Raw genomic sequence first — 19,983 nt, forward strand, 5'->3', positions numbered from 1 at the left:
GTTCATGTTTAAAAAGAGGAATTGAGTACAGGTATTATCACTGAAATGTACATCCAAAACCCTCCTGTCTCCTGACCAGAAACGGACCTGTATGGGGTTTCATTCAGAGTGAAAAAGGGGAGGACGGAACATCACATAATTAATAGACAAATAAATGAATGCATATATAAATGTTTGAATAAATACATATATATATTATTTTAATTATTATCTATCTTTTGCCTCATTTTTCCCGTCCCTGCGTCATGACGTCAGACGTATGAAAGTGCGTAGTGACGCTCCTGAGTTTTCCCTCCTCGTTGACGAAGCTAAATGTTTAGCTAAAGATACTTTTATCTTCGTACATTTTGGATCCAGAGCTCTAACATTACGGGAGAAAGGTCCACAAACAACCGAACATCCATCACATCGTTGTGAAAGGTAGATGTGTGTGAAAATAACGCCCGCTCTTTGTCTGTCTTTGCTTTTGTTTTGCTAACATTTAGCCGCGGAGCTAGTTAGCTAAGGTTAGCTTGTCACGTAGCTTCTAACTGTCCGAAAAATAGTGACTTTAACGCATTAAAGTGAGTGTTTACTGATTTAAAAGAAGAAGATTCAAGTTAAAATGTGACTTGTTGGTAGCTGGGTGTGTTAATAGATCAAGTAAGATACGGTTAATCTCTGGTGCTAGTTTGGTTTTTATTTTTTGAACTTTATTGACCAGTTATTCCAATACAATCAGAAAAAGGTTCTTAAACATCGGAGTTTATTTCTTTAAAACTGATCTCATCACGAACAGAAAAGAGAGAACAACTAAAACACAACACAAGAGGCTTCTCAGGAATTAAGGTGTTCAGAAATGTGTACAATTATATTCACTTTTGCCTCATTTAATACATCGTTTGTATAATTTCCTGTCATTACGAAAAACAATAAATACTGGGGTATTATTATTTTTTTGTTTAAAACGTGACATTTGTGTAAAAATAATCACATTATGAATTCAAAATTCTGTCTTTTCAAACAGAAGGCCACATTTTAAATCACCATGTGTTAAAACCGGATTATTTTGCTCATCATAAATCAACCAATACTGGAAATCATCTCATAATATTTCAACTAAATTGCTATAAAAGATGTTCATGTTGTTAGCGTGATGTTAGCTTGGTGTTAGCTGACATGCTATCCTGGTTATGTCAGTGTTATCCCTCGCTGTGTGTTGAGTTTCGGTTTCTAACTGGTTTAATCTGGCTCTGACTGGCTAATTTTGTGCTTTTAAACTGGTTTAAACTTGCATTATGTGAGGCTGGGACTGCTGGTTTGGATTCACGGTCCTTACTAACACAGAGACCCGGTTTTACTACACGTGGAGCCGGGTCTCCTGAGTTCAAATGGGTCCTTCATTTCAACAGGGTTGTGTTCAAATAAACACCCGATTGAGTGACCCACATGTGGTGGAAAGTACGTGTAATTGTACTGCTTTATAATATAAGAAGAAGTACTTTATTGATTCCGATGTGGGAAAAGTTTGCGCTGCAGCAGCATTAAAGACAAGGCATTGCACATAAGAGAAATGAAAAGACTAGACATAAACAATCCAACATTTAAACACCTCAAATAGAAATGAAATAAAATAACATTAATTGTGCAAGCAATTGATTATTAAACATTAGATTGAATATACATGTAAAATGTACAGTGGGAGGTTAAGTCCAGTAAATTACACATTACCCTTTGACTTCTGTTCAAATGAAGACCTGATCGAGTGAGAGATGTGGGGAAAGAAGATGTAATGCTACTACTGCCTTTTACTACGTCTCCATTAAATGCCAGAGGTAATGAACAATTATTACGTACTGTATTTAAGACCACCATGTTGTATAGCAGAGAGTGTGTGATGGTGTTTGTATTGCACATAGAGGTGGTTATCAGTTCTCTTTACTGAAGGGTGGAGAGTTATGCTAATAATACATTTGATTTAAGACGCCTTTCATGACACCCAAGGACCCCTTGAAGAGGCAACGGAGCATGATCAAAACACAAACACACCATCATGGAGAAGACCATAAAGTGGACACACGATAGGGAGCACTGCAGGGGGTCCGATGGCCCCTGGGAGGAAAGATGTCAACATGTTGTGTTTCTCTCCTCACAGACGACCTATGCGGGCCTGCTAGCAGGACAAGATGTTCAACAAGTCTTTCGGTACTCCCTTCGGGGGAGGGACGGGGGGCTTCGGCGCCGCATCCACCTTCGGACAGCAAAGTAAGTTTTGTTTATTAACTTTAAATGAAATCTCTGGGATTCAAACCCCCCCCCCCCCCCCAGCTCAGAGAGGGTCCACATTGTGGTTAGGGCCGCAACAAAATCCAAACATTTTGACTGATTTTATGAACTCTTTACGGACCTGAATAATATACTGATTATCACGTGATTCAAGGTCTCCTCCTGAACATAGTCCCTCTACATCAACATGTGTCCCCTCTTCTCCATGTCTCTTCTACATCAACATGTGTCCCCTCTTCTCCATGTCTCTTCTACATCAACATGTGTCCCCTCTTCTCCATGTCTCTTCTACATCGACATGTGTCCCCTCTTCTCCATGTCTCTTCTACATCAACATGTGTCCCCTCTTCTCCATGTCTCTTCTACATCAACATGTGTCCCCTCTTCTTCATGTCTCTTCTACATCAACATGTGTCCCCTCTTCTCCTGTCTCTTCTACATCAACATGTGTCCCCTCTTCTTCATGTCTCTTCTACATCAACATGTGTCCCCTCTTCTCCATGTCTCTTCTACATCAACATGTGTCCCCTCTTCTCCATGTCTCTTCTACATCAACATGTGTCCCCTCTTCTCCATGTCTCTTCTACATCAACATGTGTCCCCTCTTCTTCATGTCTCTTCTTCATCAACATGTGTCCCCTCTTCTCCATGTCTCTTCTACATCAACATGTGTCCCCTCTTCTCCATGTCTCTTCTACATCAACATGTGTCCCCTCTTCTCCATGTCTCTTCTACATCAACATGTGTCCCCTCTTCTTCATGTCTCTTCTACATCAACATGTGTCCCCTCTTCTTCATGTCTCTTCTACATCAACATGTGTCCCCTCTTCCTCATGTCTCTTCTACATCAAAATGTGTCCCCTCTTACTCATGTCTCTTCTACATCAACATGTGTCCCCTCTTCTTCATGTCTCTTCCTCATCAACATGTGTCCCCTCTTCTCCATGTCTCTTCTACATCAACATGTGTCCCCTCTTCTTCATGTCTCTTCTTCATCAACATGTGTCCCCTCTTCTCCATGTCTCTTCTACATCGACATGTGTCCCCTCTTCTCCATGTCTCTTCTACATCAACATGTGTCCCCTCTTCTCCATGTCTCTTCCTCATCAACATGTGTCCCCTCTTCTCCATGTCTCTTCTACATCAACATGTGTCCCCTCTTCTTCATGTCTCTTCTTCAACATGTGTCCCCTCTTCTCCATGTCTCTTCTACATCAACATGTGTCCCCTCTTCTCCATGTCTCTTCTACATCAACATGTGTCCCCTCTTCTTCATGTCTCTTCTACATCAACATGTGTCCCCTCTTCTTCATGTCTCTTCTACATCAACATGTGTCCCCTCTTCCTCATGTCTCTTCTACATCAAAATGTGTCCCCTCTTACTCATGTCTCTTCTACATCAACATGTGTCCCCTCTTCTTCATGTCTCTTCCTCATCAACATGTGTCCCCTCTTCCTCATGTCTCTTCTACATCAAAATGTGTCCCCTCTTCCTCATGTCTCTTCTACATCAACATGTGTCCCCTCTTCTTCATGTCTCTTCTACATCAACATGTGTCCCCTCTTCTCCATGTCTCTTCTACATCAACACGTGTCCCCTCTTCCTCATGTCTCTTCTACATCAAAATGTGTCCCCTCTTCCTCATGTCTCTTCTACATCAAAATGTGTCCCCTCTTCCTCATGTCTCTTCTACATCAACATGTGTCCCCTCTTCTTCATGTCTCTTCTACATCAACATGTGTCCCCTCTTCTCCATGTCTCTTCTACATCAACATGTGTCCCCTCTTCCTCATGTCTCTTCTACATCAAAATGTGTCCCCTCTTCCTCATGTCTCTTCTACATCAAAATGTGTCCCCTCTTCTTCATGTCTCTTCCTCATCAACATGTGTCCCCTCTTCCTCATGTCTCTTCTACATCAAAATGTGTCCCCTCTTCCTCATGTCTCTTCTACATCAACATGTGTCCCCTCTTCTTCATGTCTCTTCTACATCAACATGTGTCCCCTCTTCTCCATGTCTCTTCTACATCAACATGTGTCCCCTCTTCTTCATGTCTCTTCTTCATCAACATGTGTCCCCTCTTCTCCATGTCTCTTCTACATCGACATGTGTCCCCTCTTCTCCATGTCTCTTCTACATCGACATGTGTCCCCTCTTCTCCATGTCTCTTCTACATCAACATGTGTCCCCTCTTCCTCATGTCTCTTCTACATCAACATGTGTCCCCTCTTCCTCATGTCTCTTCTACATCAACATGTGTCCCCTCTTCCTCATGTCTCTTCTACATCAACATGTGTCCCCTCCTCTCCATGTCTCTTCTATATCGACATGTGTCCCCTCTTCTCCATGTCTCTTCTACATCAACATGTGTCCCCTCTTCTTCGTGTCTCTTCTACATCAACATGTGTCCCCTCTTCCTCATGTGTCTTCTACATCAACATGTGTCCCCTCTTCCTCATGTCTCTTCTACATCAAAATGTGTCCCCTCTTACTCATGTCTCTTCCTCATCAACATGTGTCCCCTCTTCTCCATGTCTCTTCTACATCAACATGTGTCCCCTCTTCTCCATGTCTCTTCTACATCAACATGTGTCCCCTCTTCTCCATGTCTCTTCTACATCAACATGTGTCCCCTCTTCTTCATGTCTCTTCCTCATCAACATGTGTCCCCTCTTCCTCATGTCTCTTCTACATCAACATGTGTCCCCTCTTCTCCATGTCTCTTCTACATCAACATGTGTCCCCTCTTCCTCATGTCTCTTCTACATCAAAATGTGTCCCCTCTTCCTCATGTCTCTTCTACATCAACATGTGTCCCCTCTTCTTCATGTCTCTTCTACATCAACATGTGTCCCCTCTTCCTCATGTCTCTTCTACATCAACATGTGTCCCCTCTTCTTCATGTCTCTTCTACATCAACATGTGTCCCCTCTTCTTCATGTCTCTTCACATCAACATGTGTCCCCTCTTCTCCATGTCTCTTCTACATCAACATGTGTCCCCTCTTCTCCATGTCTCTTCTACATCAACATGTGTCCCCTGTTCTCCATGTCTCTTCTAAATCAACATGTGTCCCCTCTTCTTCATGTCTCTTCTACATCAACATGTGTCCCCTCTTCTTCATGTCTCTTCTACATCAACATGTGTCCCCTCTTCTTCATGTCTCTTCTACATCAACATGTGTCCCCTCTTCTCCATGTCTCTTCTACATCAACATGTGTCCCCTCTTCTCCATGTCTCTTCTAAATCAACATGTGTCCCCTCTTCTCCATGTCTCTTCTACATCAACATGTGTCCCCTCTTCTTCATGTCTCTTCTACATCAACATGTGTCCCCTCTTCTCCATGTCTCTTCTACATCAACATGTGTCCCCTCTTCTCCATGTCTCTTCTACATCAACATGTGTCCCCTCTTCCTCATGTCTCTTCTACATCAACATGTGTCCCCTCTTCTTCATGTCTCTTCTACATCAACATGTGTCCCCTCTTCTTCATGTCTCTTCTACATCAACATGTGTCCCCTCTTCTCCATGTCTCTTCTACATCAACATGTGTCCCCTCTTCTTCATGTCTCTTCTACATCAACATGTGTCCCCTCTTCTTCATGTCTCTTCTTCATCAACATGTGTCCCCTCTTCTTCATGTCTCTTCTACATCAACATGTGTCCCCTCTTCTTCATGTATCTTCTACATCAACATGTGTCCCCTCTTCTTCATGTCCCTCTACATCAACATGTGTCCCCTCTTCTACATCAACATGTGTCCCCTCTTCTTCATGTCTCTTCTACATCAACATGTGTCCCCTCTTCTTCATGTCTCTTCTACATCAACATGTGTCCCCTCTTCTTCATGTCTCTTCGACATCAACATGTGTCCCCTCTTCTTCATGTCTCTTCTACATCAACATGTGTCCCCTCTTCTCCATGTCTCTTCTACATCAACATGTGTCCCCTCTTCTTCATGTCTCTTCTACATCAACATGTGTCCCCTCTTCTTCATGTCTCTTCTACATCAACATGTGTCCCCTCTGTGGAAAGACACTCTGAAAGTTTCAGGAACAAAGATTCTCTCTCTTTTTGATCCATTTCTATAAAAACCTGTCTGAAAATGAGCTGATCAGATTTTGGCCACTTGATGATGTCATAACGATGTTTTCTCTTGTGTAACCATTAGCCAATCAGCAACCAAGGTAACCCCCCCCCCCCCCCCCCTTATCACCTGAATCTCCTCTAGAGCTCCATTGAGTTCTTTGTAACCAAATGTCTCTCAGAGGGGCGTGGGGAGGGGCTCCTTATTTTCATCTAAAGTAACAGACAGAAAACCAGCACTTTGGAAACAGGGCTGAAACAGAGGGGATTATGGGTAATGCTGCAATGATCTGTTTGGTGTTTCAGCCAATCAGAGACAGGCTCTGGATATATCTGAGACCTGGGATATACTGATGAAAGTAGGGGACCTTTAAAGAGCCGTTATTGTGATGTAGTCTGTGGGTGAGACGGAGAGTGCTCCTGAGGCTCAGAGGTGAATTCAAAGCATGATATCGTCCTGCAGACGCGGGTTTTGGGACGACGGGAGGCTTTGGGACGTCAGCGTTCGGGGCGGCCGCCAACACTGGAGGACTGTTCGGTCCCGCTCAGGCTAAACCTGGTTTGTCAGATCTTGTCTCATTCGAAAAAAAGAACCAATCAGACGTTTGTATTGTTTGGCTGTTCATTGTCGCGCTGACCGAGGTTTCATGCACACAATTTTAGCGTGGACCGAATGTCCTTTTTTTTTTTTTACATTTTTGAATAGTTGATTGAGGTTTCCAATTGAAGTTTCAAATTTCACCCGAATTGTTTTCTTTCTTAATCCCTTATTTGGAAAAAATGATTAATGAGATTGAATGAGTTTCCTAAGTCCTCTATCTTGAACTAATATAACCCATGGAAAGGTTGTTCTTGAGGCTAAACACCCAATACAATGGATTGAAACCTAATATTTGGTTTATAAAAACGTATTGTCAATCAAAGTTGACTTTACAACAAACTGGAGTTGGATAGGTTTTGCTCACACGATTCTAAAACACTCGTACGCAGCTACCACTGAAATCTAATTCAACCCTTCGTATGATATTGATATCAGTGAAGCCTCTTCTTCATCTGACACTGTGCACTGATGCTGCGTTGAACCACAATCAGCAGCAATGCATGTGGATAAAAAAAGCTGCATTTCAACCGTCGGTACAGCCCTTCTACAAACAGTCTGAATCATCATATCTTTATTTATTCAAGCAACAAGTAGTTACTGAAATAACAGGGCCGTTACATTCCTGCACATACAAGCATAGCTCAGTGTAGCAGAGCAGCTAGCTATTCCAGATGTTTGAATAGAGCCGCAGTGACGCGTCCTAAAACCAGGAAGTGAGTCAGCATTTCTCCACTTCCTGTTCCCTCCTCTCAGAGCCAATGGGATCTCTCCGTAGGATTTAGTATCTGAAAGTATCTGAACTAAGGTCTGAGGTTGAGACAAAGAGACGGATCACGTTTTGTTCTACATTAAATCATCAGCAGTGACCCCACTGGTGATCTCTGAAGAGTGGACGTGTCTGAGAAACGATGGTTGTTACCAAGTGGCTGAATAGGACTCCAGAAGTCGTGGAGGGCGTTGTACGTCATTACGCCGAACACGTAAACACTCCTCTAAGTTAGTTTCTGTTCTGCTTGAGAGCAAGTCCCTGCCTCCTGCAGACTGTTCAAACAAACGCTTCAACTCGTACCATCTAGAATCTGTGTGTTTGAATATGGATCTGAAGTTGGCGTGACGTTGAAGTCGTGCTGCTGGACTCGGCTGTAGTTCCTTTATAGCATAACGTTAGCATTTTGCTTCTGGAGATTACATTTACGATTAGGAAATTATAAAAGTAGGGTAGACAAGTGGAGATTATCCGACTGAACAAAACGTGGTCCGTCTCTTGAATGTGTCTCAACCACAGACCTTTGTTCAGATACTTTCCTAAATCCTACGGAGAGATCCCTTTGTTTTTTTGTCGAGGGAACCGGAAGGAGTTTACTCCCGGGTTTTAGGACGCGTCACGGTGGCTCTCTATAGCCGCTAGCTCTTCCAGACGTCTGAATATCAGCTTTTCCCTCCAGATGTCTAAATAACAGCTCTTCCCTGATGTGTCTCTCCCCCCCAAGCAGGTGGTCTTTTTGGAGCTAGCACCTTCAGCCAGCCTCCAGCCTCCTCCGCTGCCACAGGTTTTGGGTTCGGAGCAGCGGCCGCCGGCGGCACCGCCACGAGCCTGTTCGGAAACACCGCCACGGGAACCACCGGAGGACTCTTCTCTCAGCCGAGCAATGCCTTCGGGGCCAGCAAACCCACCTCGTTCGGAAGTGAGAACACCCTCAACGCACCTTTTTATTGGGTCTAAGGAGTTCGGGACATTTACAGCAGAAGTGTAGTGTTGATAGAGTGGAGAGAATATAGACTTAAAGTGACCGTATAAAATGAAATAGGTAACTGGTACTGTTTGCCAATTGTAAATACGGTGAGTAAGGTAAGATGGACCTTAATTGATCCCTGTAGGGAAAATTGTTTTGTTACAGGACGAGTGTGCTCAACTTTAAAATATAAATACTTAAATATATGATATCAAATATAAAGAATAAAAATACTACTGACTGTTATTTAGCAGTTTATTCTCAACGGCGTATTAGGGGACATTGCCGGCATAGAGTTGCAAAGTCCCGCCCATCTACTTCCGACCCATGGGACCTTATTTCTGAAAAATGATGCATTGAAGTCAATGGAGAGAGAAAAGTTATCTTTCGATCCCGTTTGAATTGTGCCATGAATTACAAATATGATGTTTGTCAATCTTAAATAATAATTTCCATGTCAAAAAAGTCAGTTTGTCTTAAAACTGTTGAAATATAAGACTATGAACAATACGCAACTAGAAAGACTACAAATCCCAGAGTCCGGGTCCCGCATGCTGGCTCTAATGAACCGACTCACTCCCCTTGTGTGTGTGTACAGCTCTCAACGTGCCCAGACTTTGAGTGATTTTCACCTCTTTTAATACTTTCACCTCGTTCTGAAAGAAAGAAGTGAAATGTGCCAACGTGACGGCCGTCTGCGTGTGTGGTGTGAGATGGGAGATGGAGTTCATCGAGCGGTTTCACACAAAGTGTTACTTCACAGTTTTATTTGTTTGACTTGACACATTATTTTTTAAGATTGACAAACATCATATGTGTAATTCGTGGCACAATTCAAACGGGATCGAAAGATAACCTTTCTCTCTCCATTGACTTCAATACATACTTTTTCCTAAATAAGATCCCATGGAGGAAAGGGAGGGGCTTCGCCTCTCTATCAAAGTATAAAATAGAGTCAGAGGCACAAACTTAGAAAAACACAGAATTTTAAAGATGGAAAATGTTTTAAGTGTAGAAAATGCAGGTGTGAGTGCGAGTGCAGGTTTTACAGTGTTGAGGTAGCGGACGGGAAGAAGCTGTTCCTGTGTTCAGAGGTTGTTTGTCTTGTTGTTGTTATAAAGCAGAGTATTGCTAATGTGTCCTAACTCACAAGGCAAGCGTTCCCATGCTTGATCTCTGTCAGGTTTGTACTAACGATGATCCATCGCTGCAGTCGTTTCTCTCTGCTCAGCCAGCTGTCATTTTGATTTGTTTATCTTATGAAACTACTGAACGCTCTGAAGAAGTCTCCCTCCCATCGTGTCCTCCAGGCTTCGGGACCAGCGCCGCCAGTGGAGGGCTGTTCGGGTCCACAGCCGCCGCAGCCTCCAATCCCTTCGGAGGGAGCGCCGTGTCCTCTCTGTTCGGGGGGGCGGGCTTCACCGCCGCTCAGCAGCAGCCGGGAACCACCGTCAAGTTCAACGTGAGTCCCTCTGAGTGTTGATAACGTTTATCAGAATACCTTCATTAGTCCCACAGAGGGGGAAATTGTGCAAAAGACCCTAAATATAATGTAAAGAAACCACCGTCAAGTTCAACGTCAAAAGTCAAAGTCGACTTTATTGGCAATCTTCCAGTTTGTGTTCAGACAGAGATCGAAATTGAAAAAACTTTCCCACAATCCCGAATACAATAACAAAGATATATACAAATATATATATATATATATATATATATATATATATATATACACACAATCAAAAACACATTTATAAATGTGCAAACATTTAGACATAAATAAAAGCACAACAATCAATATATACAAAATAATGTATTTATTCAGGATCCACCCAAGAACACAGAAATGATCAAAAATATATATCTGGGAAATGTGCAAAAGATCCTAAATATAGTAATGTAAAGAAACCACCGTCAAGTTCGACGTGAGTCCCTTTGACTGTTGATAAAGTTTATTCAGGATACCGTCCCCTAAACATATTGTGCCCTGACATAACGGCATCATTGCCCCCTGTTGTGACTGCCAGGAACACCAAAGGTATCAGAAACATATCTGGGAAATGTACAGGAGATCCTGAGGATAATTATGTAAAGACATTCCAAAAATATCTGCAAAATGTTCTTCAGATGTGATGAAATGTATTGAGATAAAAACTGAAAATATGTTTAAAAATAATTCCGGCAAATGTTTGAAAAATATTCTCTCAATCTTTTTTTAATATCTAAAATATTTGTACATTTCAAAATTGTTTTCCCTCCAGCCTCCGACAGGAACTGACACGATGGTGAAGGCCGGCGTGACGACGAGCATCAACACCAAGCACCAGTGCATCACGGCCATGAAGGAGTACGAGAACAAATCCCTTGAGGTAACGATAACAAGTAAACACAGCAGAAACATCAAATACGTACAGGGCAGACAGACAAATGGACAGCAAATTAAGTAGGTACAAAGAGTCGTGGCGGTAGTACGAAGAGTTGAGTCGTGACGGTAGTATGTCATGACGGTAGTGTGACGTGACGGTAGTGTGACGTGACGGTAGTATGTCGTGACGTGACGGTAGTGTGACGTGACGGTAGTATGTCGTGACGTGACGGTAGTGTGTCGTGACGTGACGGTAGTGTGACGTGACGGTAGTGTGACGTGACGTGACGGTAGTGTGACGTGACGGTAGTATGTCGTGACGTGACGGTAGTGTGTCGTGACGGTAGTATGTCGTGACGTGCCGGTAGTGTGTCGTGACGGTAGTATGTCGTGACGTGACGGCAGTATGTCGCGACGTGACGGCAGTATGTCGTGACGTGACGGTAGTGTGTCGTGACGGTAGTGTGACGTGACGGTAGTGTGTCGTGACGTGACGGTAGTATGTCGTGATGTGACGGTAGTATGTTGTGTCGTGACGGTAGTATGTCGTGTCGTGACGGTAGTATGTCGTGTCGTCACGGTAGTGTGTCGTGACGGTAGTATGTCGTGTCGTCACGGTAGTATGTCGTGTCGTCACGGTAGTATGTCGTGTCGTCACGGTAGTATGACGTGTCGTGACGGTAGTATGAAGGCAGGGTTTCTACGGTCATTAAAAACCTGGAAAAGTGTTGTGACGGTAGAGCAGAGTCGCGACGGTAGAGCAGAGTCGCGACGGTAGAGCAGAGTCGTGACGGTAGAGCAGAGTCGCGACGGTAGAGCAGAGTCGTGACGGTAGAGCAGAGTCGCGACAGTAGAGCAGAGTCGTGACAGCAGTACGAAGACGTTCAGCTTTAATGCTTTCTCTCCGTAGGTGTGAGGAAAGCTTAGTGATGAATCTGGTATTTGTGTTTCTTCTCCTGTAGGAGCTGCGTTTCGAGGACTACTCGGCGGGCAGGAAGGGACCCAGCAACCCGATGGCAGCGCCAACAGGCGGTTTGTTCGGGACGCCAGCCGCTGCCACGCCCAGCGCCGCCACCGGGCTGTTCGGTGCCGCCGCCGCCAACACAAACTTCTCCTTCGGACAGAACAAGAGCACCTTCGGGGCCACACGTAAGAGAGGGAACAGGGACGGGGTTATCCGTATATTTACACACACGTGTCGAAACATGCATCATATCACACACATTATAAAAACACACTCACACACAGACTGCTGTAAACCTTTACTGGTCCACATGCTCCACATGTACCAGCCATTGTTAACCAATCAGAAGTGGCCTATGATAGAAGGTGATAGACAGATTGATCCAATCACCTGCCAAGTATCTTTGAAAGTGCCTGTCCTTTCCAAATGGCTTCCAATGGAGCTTTAGATGGTTTGGTGAACCATCTGAGTCAGGTTGGTGATGCTCCATCACATGTTTCTATTACAGGGTGAATCTTAAACTGAAGCTTTACTTTAAAGCAACCCAACGGAAGTTTCATGTAAGTTTAGTTCTTTCACTCGTAGCTCGGGCTGCGGGGGGGCTAGAGACGGGAGCATGTTGATACGACCTTCCTAGCCGGAGTTATGGCCGCATTTTACAATAAACTTACGTTGGGTCGCGTAAAAACAAATATCGCAATTCGAAACGCAATATTTGTCAGAAAAATCGCAATTAGATTTTTTCCCAAAATCGTGCAGCCCTAATACACACATAAGCCGCTTTCACACAGCAGGACTTGCCGTACTTTAGTGCCGGCACTAAAGTACCACGGCACTGAATCCGCCAGGGGGCTAGTGCCAATCGCATTCACACCGCAGTACTTTCCCTGAGGCAAGATTACGCTGACGTCACTTCGTCTTCTTCTTCTCTGGGTTTACTGGCAGGCCGCAAAACCACTTCACGGCGAGTACAAAAAATAACGAGAGAAGAAGAACTACACGGGGGAGGGGGTATAAAGCCCACCCGCTGTACATGATATATATATATATATATATATAATAGGTAGGCTCAGCAGACAGACCGTAGTGCAAAGATAAAGTGTCACATGATTATCTACTAAATAGTGAATTCAGCATCAACTTCACCAGGATGAAGTTCATATCTTCCTAAGATACGTGTTACTTTATGTCCCTACTAGAATCCGAGAATGAAAAAAAAATGGCTGCCTAACAAAAAAAATTCAGAGTCTAACGGGGCGTGGTTTGCAATTCGCCCAGCCAATAGAAATATAATAGAAATTGGCACTCTTTTATCACCAGGTTCGTACCACCTCTCTAGCAGGGACTGAAAATGGCCAAAAGAGTTCCCGGCACTGAGTAGTCCCGGCGGTGTGAACGCAAAATTATTGGTGCTAACGGAACTAAAGAACCAAAGTACCAGGGAAAGTCCCGCGGTGTGAATGCGGCTATAGCAAAAACACACTCACACACAAACTGCTCTAAACCTTTACGAGTTACTCAGAACATCCGTGAAAAAGCTTTGTTATAAACAAACAAAGATGGTCCAAAGGAAGGGCAAGGGGTACTTTGCCCCCAAATATTGAGCTTTAAGCCCCCTCTTAAAATAACGTTGTCTAAAAACTTGGCGGCAAACTTTAGAGGCCTTTTCCTCAGAATCGTGTCATCATGTCACGTGAAATATTTAGCTGAATATTCAGAGAACAAACACAGTAAGGATGTGTGTGTGTGTGTGTGATTCAACATGTGCCGCTGTGTCCTCTCTGCAGCGGCTGCCGGGGGGTTCGGAGCGACGGCCGGCGGTCTGTTCGGGCAGCAGCAGGCGGCTCAGCAGCAGCAACAACAGCAGCAGCAGCAGCAACAACAACAGCAGCAGCAGGCACAGCAGGCGGCAGCGGCCAGTAGCCTCTTCAAACCCTTCGGAGCGACCACCACCACCCAGAGCTCCGGATTCTCCTTCGGAAACACCAACACCATGGGCCAGGCTAACACCAGCAGCATCGTGAGTGTTTACCTGCAAACATCTCAATTATTAAACCATGTGAAGTGAAGCCATGTGCTTCCTTAGACTTCCAGTAATTAGTCAGATCCCAAAGTTCTACGCGAGCTGAGGGATATAACCTCACCCCTGTTCTGGTTCTGACCTCCTCTCCATCCTCAGGGTCTCTTTGGGAACACGGCGGCTCCTCAGCCCACCGGCTTGTTCGGCGCCGCTCAGCCCAGCGCCGCGGCCACCGGCTTCGGGGCGGCCACCGGACTCTTCGGACAAACCAACACGGGGTTCGGGAACGTCGGCACACAGGTACACACACACATTCTCTCTCACACACATTCTCTCTCACACACACACACACACACACACACACACACACACACACACATACACGCACACACACACTAGGGCTGTACCCGAATATTCGACTATTCGAATATTCGTTCGTCGGCAGACTATTCGGGTTTCAATTTCATTATTCGGATATTCGTTTTTTTTTTTTTTTTTTTTTTTTTCTATAAATGTATGCTATTAATAAAGGCGAATTGCCATATTCTTATACTATATTTATACTTTTGAATTGCACTGTTGAAATGCGGAAATATATACAATCTCAGCCTGTGCTCCTGACATCGCTTTCACTCACAGTCACGAACGCAAACTGCACGCTTCACCTCGCTTCACTAAAAACGTGCTCTTACTTTGCTTGGAAAATAGTTGAAAGCAACCAAATTGTTTTTTTATATTAGTTTTTTTAATTTGATCCGAATAGTGAAGATAATAGGAGCAAAGTGGGAACATCTGGGGCTAAGGCATAAAGTTGAGTAGCTCAGCCTAATAATAACTTGTGTCCATCCCAGCCATCAACATCCTCAACAATACAGCAGACCCTCCAGTTGCCCTACAGAGGACACATTTAGTTTGAATGTTTGCGAGTACTGAGACAATAAACAAATATAAATCGTAATAGTATGCTCTTTCTGCGCTTCTGCTTAACAGCGTGTTGTCAGGTGTCTCGGATTCCGAGCGTGTTATGAAACCTTTTCCCCAAAAAGTCTTTTTTTGTTTTAAAAACATTTTGAATTTTTCTTTAATACAAAATAAATACAAATCTCTCCATCGAATATTTGCTGCTGATTACTACCGAATATCCGGAGCCCGAAAAATTGTATTCGGGACAGCCCTAACACACACACACACACACACACACACACACACACACACACACACACACACACACACACACACACACACACACACACACACACACACACAACTGATGATTGAAACACCAACACACAACTGATGATTGAAACACCAACACACCGAAACAATATATTATTAACCCCATTAACGTCACTGTGTGTGTGTGTTAACGTTACTGTGTGTGTGTTAACGTCACTGCGTGTATGTTAACGTCACTGTGTGTGTGTGTGTGTGTGTGTGTGTGTTAACGTCACTGTGTGTGTGTGTGTGTTAACGTCACTGTGTGTGTGTTAACGTCACTGTGTGTGTGTGTTAACGTTACTGTGTGTGTGTGTTAACGTCACTGTGTGTGTGTGTTAACGTTACTGTGTGTGTGTGTGTTAACGTTACTGTGTGTGTGTGTGTTAACGTCACTGTGTGTGTGTGTTAACGTTACTGTGTGTGTGTGTTAACGTCACTGTGTGTGTGTGTGTTAACGTCACTGTGTGTGTTAACGTCACTGTGTGTGTGTGTTAACGTCACTGTGTGTGTGTGTGTGTGTGTTTTAACGTCACTGTGTGTGTGTTAACGTCACTGTGTGTGTTTTAACGTCACTGTGTGTGTGTTAACGTCACTGTGTGTGTGTGTTAACGTTACTGTGTGTGTGTGTTAACGTCACTGTGTGTGTGTTAACGTTACTGTGTGTGTGTGTGTGTGTTAACGTTACTGTGTGTGTGTGTTAACGTCACTGTGTGTGTGTGTGTGTGTTAACGTCACTGTGTGTGTGTGTGTGTTAACGTTACTGTGTGTGTGTGTTAACGTCACTGCGTGTATGTTAACGTCACTGTGTGTGTGTGTGTGTGTGTGTGTGTGTGTGTGTGTTAACGTCACTGTGTGTGTGTGTTAACGTCACTGTGTGTGTGTGTGTGTTAACGTCACTGTGTGTGTGTGTGTGTGTGTGTGTGTGTTAACGTCACTGTGTGTGTGTGTTAACGTCACTGTGTGTGTGTGTTAACGTTACTGTGTGTGTGTGTTAACGTCACTGTGTGTGTGTTAACGTTACTGTGTGTGTGTGTGTGTGTGTTAACGTTACTGTGTGTGTGTTAACGTCACTGTGTGTGTGTGTGTTAACGTCACTGTGTGTGTGTGTGTGTTAACGTTACTGTGTGTGTGTGTTAACGTCACTGCGTGTATGTTAACGTCACTGTGTGTGTGTGTGTGTGTGTGTGTGTGTGTTAACGTCACTGTGTGTGTGTGTGTTAACGTCACTGTGTGTGTGTGTGTGTTAACGTCACTGTGTGTGTGTGTGTGTGTGTGTGTGTTAACGTCACTGTGTGTGTGTGTGTGTTAACGTTACTGTGTGTGTGTGTTAACGTCACTGTGTGTGTGTTAACGTTACTGTGTGTGTGTGTTAACGTCACTGTGTGTGTGTTAACGTTACTGTGTGTGTGTGTTAACGTTACTGTGTGTGTGTGTTAACGTTACTGTGTGTGTGTGTTAACGTCACTGTGTGTGTGTGTTAACGTTACTGTGTGTGTGTGTTAACGTCACTGTGTGTGTGTGTGTGTGTGTGTTAACGTCACTGTGTGTGTGTTAACGTCACTGTGTGTGTGTTAACGTCACTGTGTGTGTGTGTGTGTGTGTGTTAACGTCACTGTGTGTGTGTGTTAACGTCACTGTGTGTGTGTGTTAACGTTACTGTGTGTGTGTGTTAACGTCACTGTGTGTGTGTGTGTGTGTGTGTTAACGTCACTGTGTGTGTGTTAACGTTACTGTGTGTGTGTGTTAACGTCACTGTGTGTGTGTGTTAACGTCACTGTGTGTGTGTGTTAACGTTACTGTGTGTGTGTGTGTGTGTGTTAACGTCACTGTGTGTGTGTTAACGTCACTGTGTGTGTGTGTGTGTGTGTTAACGTCACTGTGTGTGTGTTAACGTCACTGTGTGTGTGTGTGTGTGTGTTAACGTCACTGTGTGTGTGTTAACGTCACTGTGTGTGTGTGTTAATGTCACTGTGTGTGTGTGTGTGTGTGTTAACGTCACTGTGTGTGTGTTAACGTCACTGTGTGTGTGTGTGTTAACGTTACTGTGTGTGTGTGTGTGTTAACGTTACTGTGTGTGTGTTAACGTCACTGTGTGTGTGTGTTAACGTCACTGTGTGTGTGTGTGTGTGTGTTAACGTCACTGTGTGTGTGTGTGTGTTAACGTCACTGTGTGTTAACGTCACTGTGTGTGTGTGTGTGTGTGTGTGTGTGTTAACGTCACTGTGTGTGTGTGTGTGTGTGTGTGTGTTAACGTCACTGTGTGTGTGTGTGTGTGTGTGTGTGTTAACGTCACTGTGCGTGTGTTAACGTCACTGTGCGTGTGTTAACGTCACTGTGTGTGTGTGTGTGTTAACGTCACTGTGTGTGTGTTAATGTCACTGTGTGTGTGTGTGTGTGTGCGTGTGTTAACGTCACTGTGCGTGTGTTAACGTCACTGTGCGTGTGTTAACGTCACTGTGTGTGTGTGTGTGTTAACGTCACTGTGCGTGTGTTAACGTCACTGTGTGTGTGTGTGTTAACGTCACTGTGTGTGTGTGTGTTAACGTCACTGTGTGTGTGTGTGTTAACGTCACTGTGCGTGTGTTAACGTCACTGTGCGTGTGTTAACGTGTGTGCGTGTGTTAACGTCACTGTGTGTGTGTGTGTTAACGTCACTGTGCGTGTGTTAACGTCACTGTGCGTGTGTTAACGTCACTGTGTGTGTGTGTGTGTTAACGTCACTGTGCGTGTGTTAACGTCACTGTGCGTGTGTTAACGTCACTGTGTGTGTTAACGTCACTGTGCGTGTGTTAACGTCACTGTGTGTGCGTGTGTTAACGTCACTGTGTGTGTGTGTGTTAACGTCACTGTGCGTGTGTTAACGTCACTGTGCGTGTGTTAACGTCACTGTGTGTGTGTGTGTGTGTTAACGTCACTGTGCGTGTGTTAACGTCACTGTGCGTGTGTTAACGTCACTGTGCGTGTGTTAACGTCACTGTGTGTGTGTGTGTGTTAACGTCACTGTGCGTGTGTTAACGTCACTGTGCGTGTGTTAACGTCACTGTGCGTGTGTTAACGTCACTGTGCGTGTGTTAACGTCACTGTGCGTGTGTTAACGTCACTGTGTGTGTGTGTGTTAACGTCACTGTGCGTGTGTTAACATCACTGTGTGTGTGTGTGTTAACGTCACTGTGCGTGTGTTAACGTCACTGTGTGTGTGTGTGTGTTAACGTCACTGTGCGTGTGTTAACGTCACTGTGTGTGTGTTAACGTCACTGTGTGTGTGTGTGTGTGTGTGTTAACGTCACTGTGCGTGTGTTAACATCACTGTGTGTGTGTGTGTTAACGTCACTGTGCGTGTGTTAACGTCACTGTGTGTGTGTGTGTGTTAACGTCACTGTGCGTGTGTTAACATCACTGTGTGTGTGTGTGTTAACGTCACTGTGCGTGTGTTAACGTCACTGTGTGTGTGTGTGTGTTAACGTCACTGTGCGTGTGTTAACGTCACTGTGTGTGTGTGTTAACGTTACTGTGTGTGTGTGTGTTAACGTCACTGTGCGTGTGTTAACGTCACTGTGCGTGTGTTAACGTCACTGTGCGTGTGTTAACGTCACTGTGCGTGTGTTAACGTCACTGTGCGTGTGTTACAGCAGAGTTTATTTGGTAATAAGACGGCAGGGTTCGGGACCACCACCACCAGCGCTCCGTCCTTCGGCACCGGCACCGGGCTGTTCGGAAACAAACCAGCTCTCACACTGGGGGCGGGAACCAACACCTCCACCTTCGGTCAGTCTATTGGAGGAAGGGGGGGGGCAGGGGGGGGAAATGCCATTATCAGAGTGGCATTATTAACTCATCTCTGATGCTTGTGTTTCTGCAGGGTTCGGTGCCAACCCGGCTGCTGGGGGTCTGTTTGGGAACAAACCGGCCACCGGAGGACTGGGAGCTGCTCTGGGAACCAGCTTCGGAGCAGGTACATCCCATAATGCACAGCCATGAGCCCAGGCAGATTCATACTCACATGCTGTCAGGTTTTACTGAGATAAAGCTCCTCCTCACTCATATACTAATAAAGTGTGTGTGTGTGTGTGTGTGTGTGCAGCAGTGCCAGGACAGACGTCCCTGTTCGGGAACACTCAGGGTAAACTGGGCACCACTCTGGGAACGATGGGAGCGTTCGGAGCGTCGGCGTTCAACACCGGAGCGACTTCGATGGGCTTCGGAGCGCCGCAGCAGGCCGTCGGTGAGTGATTCAGATCAAAGTGAAATTCAGCTCGAGAGGTGGAAGAAGTGGAGTACAAATACTTTGTTACTGTGTTCAAGTACATGCTTCTGGTATCAGTACTTTACTCCACTACTTTCTGACGACTTGACTTCTTACATGTTGAACCCAAATACCTGTACTTTCTACTTCTTACATGTTGAACACAAATACCTGTACTTTCTACTTCTTACATGTTGAACACAAATACCTGTACTTTCTACTTCTTACATGTTGAACACAGAAACCTGTACTTTCTACTTCTTACATGTTGAACACAAATACCTGTACTTTCTACTTCTCACATGTTGAACTCAAATACCTGTACTTTCTACTTCTTACATGTTGAACTCAAATACCTGTACTTTCTACTTCTTACATGTTGAACTCAAATACCTGTACTTTCTACTTCTTACATGTTGAACCCAAATACCTGTACTTTCTACTTCTTACATGTTGAACTCAAATACCTGTACTTTCTACTTCTTACAT

At 44.5% G+C, this 19,983-nt stretch overlaps 1 protein-coding gene across 12 annotated transcripts in view; it reads left to right on the forward strand.

Moving 5' to 3' along the window:
• The first annotated feature begins 242 nt into the window (after positions 1-242).
• Positions 243-19,983, forward strand: part of nup98 (nucleoporin 98 and 96 precursor) — a 45,297-nt gene continuing 25,556 nt past the window's right edge. The window contains exons 1-12 of one of the 12 annotated variants that reach the window (XM_079649651.1): positions 243-420; positions 2,135-2,244; positions 6,817-6,912; positions 8,445-8,639; positions 9,971-10,149; positions 10,946-11,053; positions 12,012-12,198; positions 13,801-14,033; positions 14,193-14,333; positions 18,881-19,016; positions 19,111-19,203; positions 19,333-19,473. In XM_079649651.1, coding sequence (XP_079505777.1) covers positions 2,166-2,244; positions 6,817-6,912; positions 8,445-8,639; positions 9,971-10,149; positions 10,946-11,053; positions 12,012-12,198; positions 13,801-14,033; positions 14,193-14,333; positions 18,881-19,016; positions 19,111-19,203; positions 19,333-19,473 — 1,588 coding nt within the window. In that variant the 5' untranslated portion in view covers positions 243-420; positions 2,135-2,165. The remainder of the gene's footprint in view (positions 421-2,134; positions 2,245-6,816; positions 6,913-8,444; positions 8,640-9,970; positions 10,150-10,945; positions 11,054-12,011; positions 12,199-13,800; positions 14,034-14,192; positions 14,334-18,880; positions 19,017-19,110; positions 19,204-19,332; positions 19,474-19,983) is intronic. The other 11 variants (XM_079649657.1, XM_079649655.1, XM_079649658.1 and 8 more) reach the window with 11 other exon arrangements.

This window comes from Notothenia rossii (assembly GCF_949606895.1).
Source record: "Notothenia rossii genome assembly, chromosome: 9".
In the NCBI taxonomy this organism is placed as follows: Eukaryota; Metazoa; Chordata; class Actinopteri; order Perciformes; family Nototheniidae; genus Notothenia; species Notothenia rossii.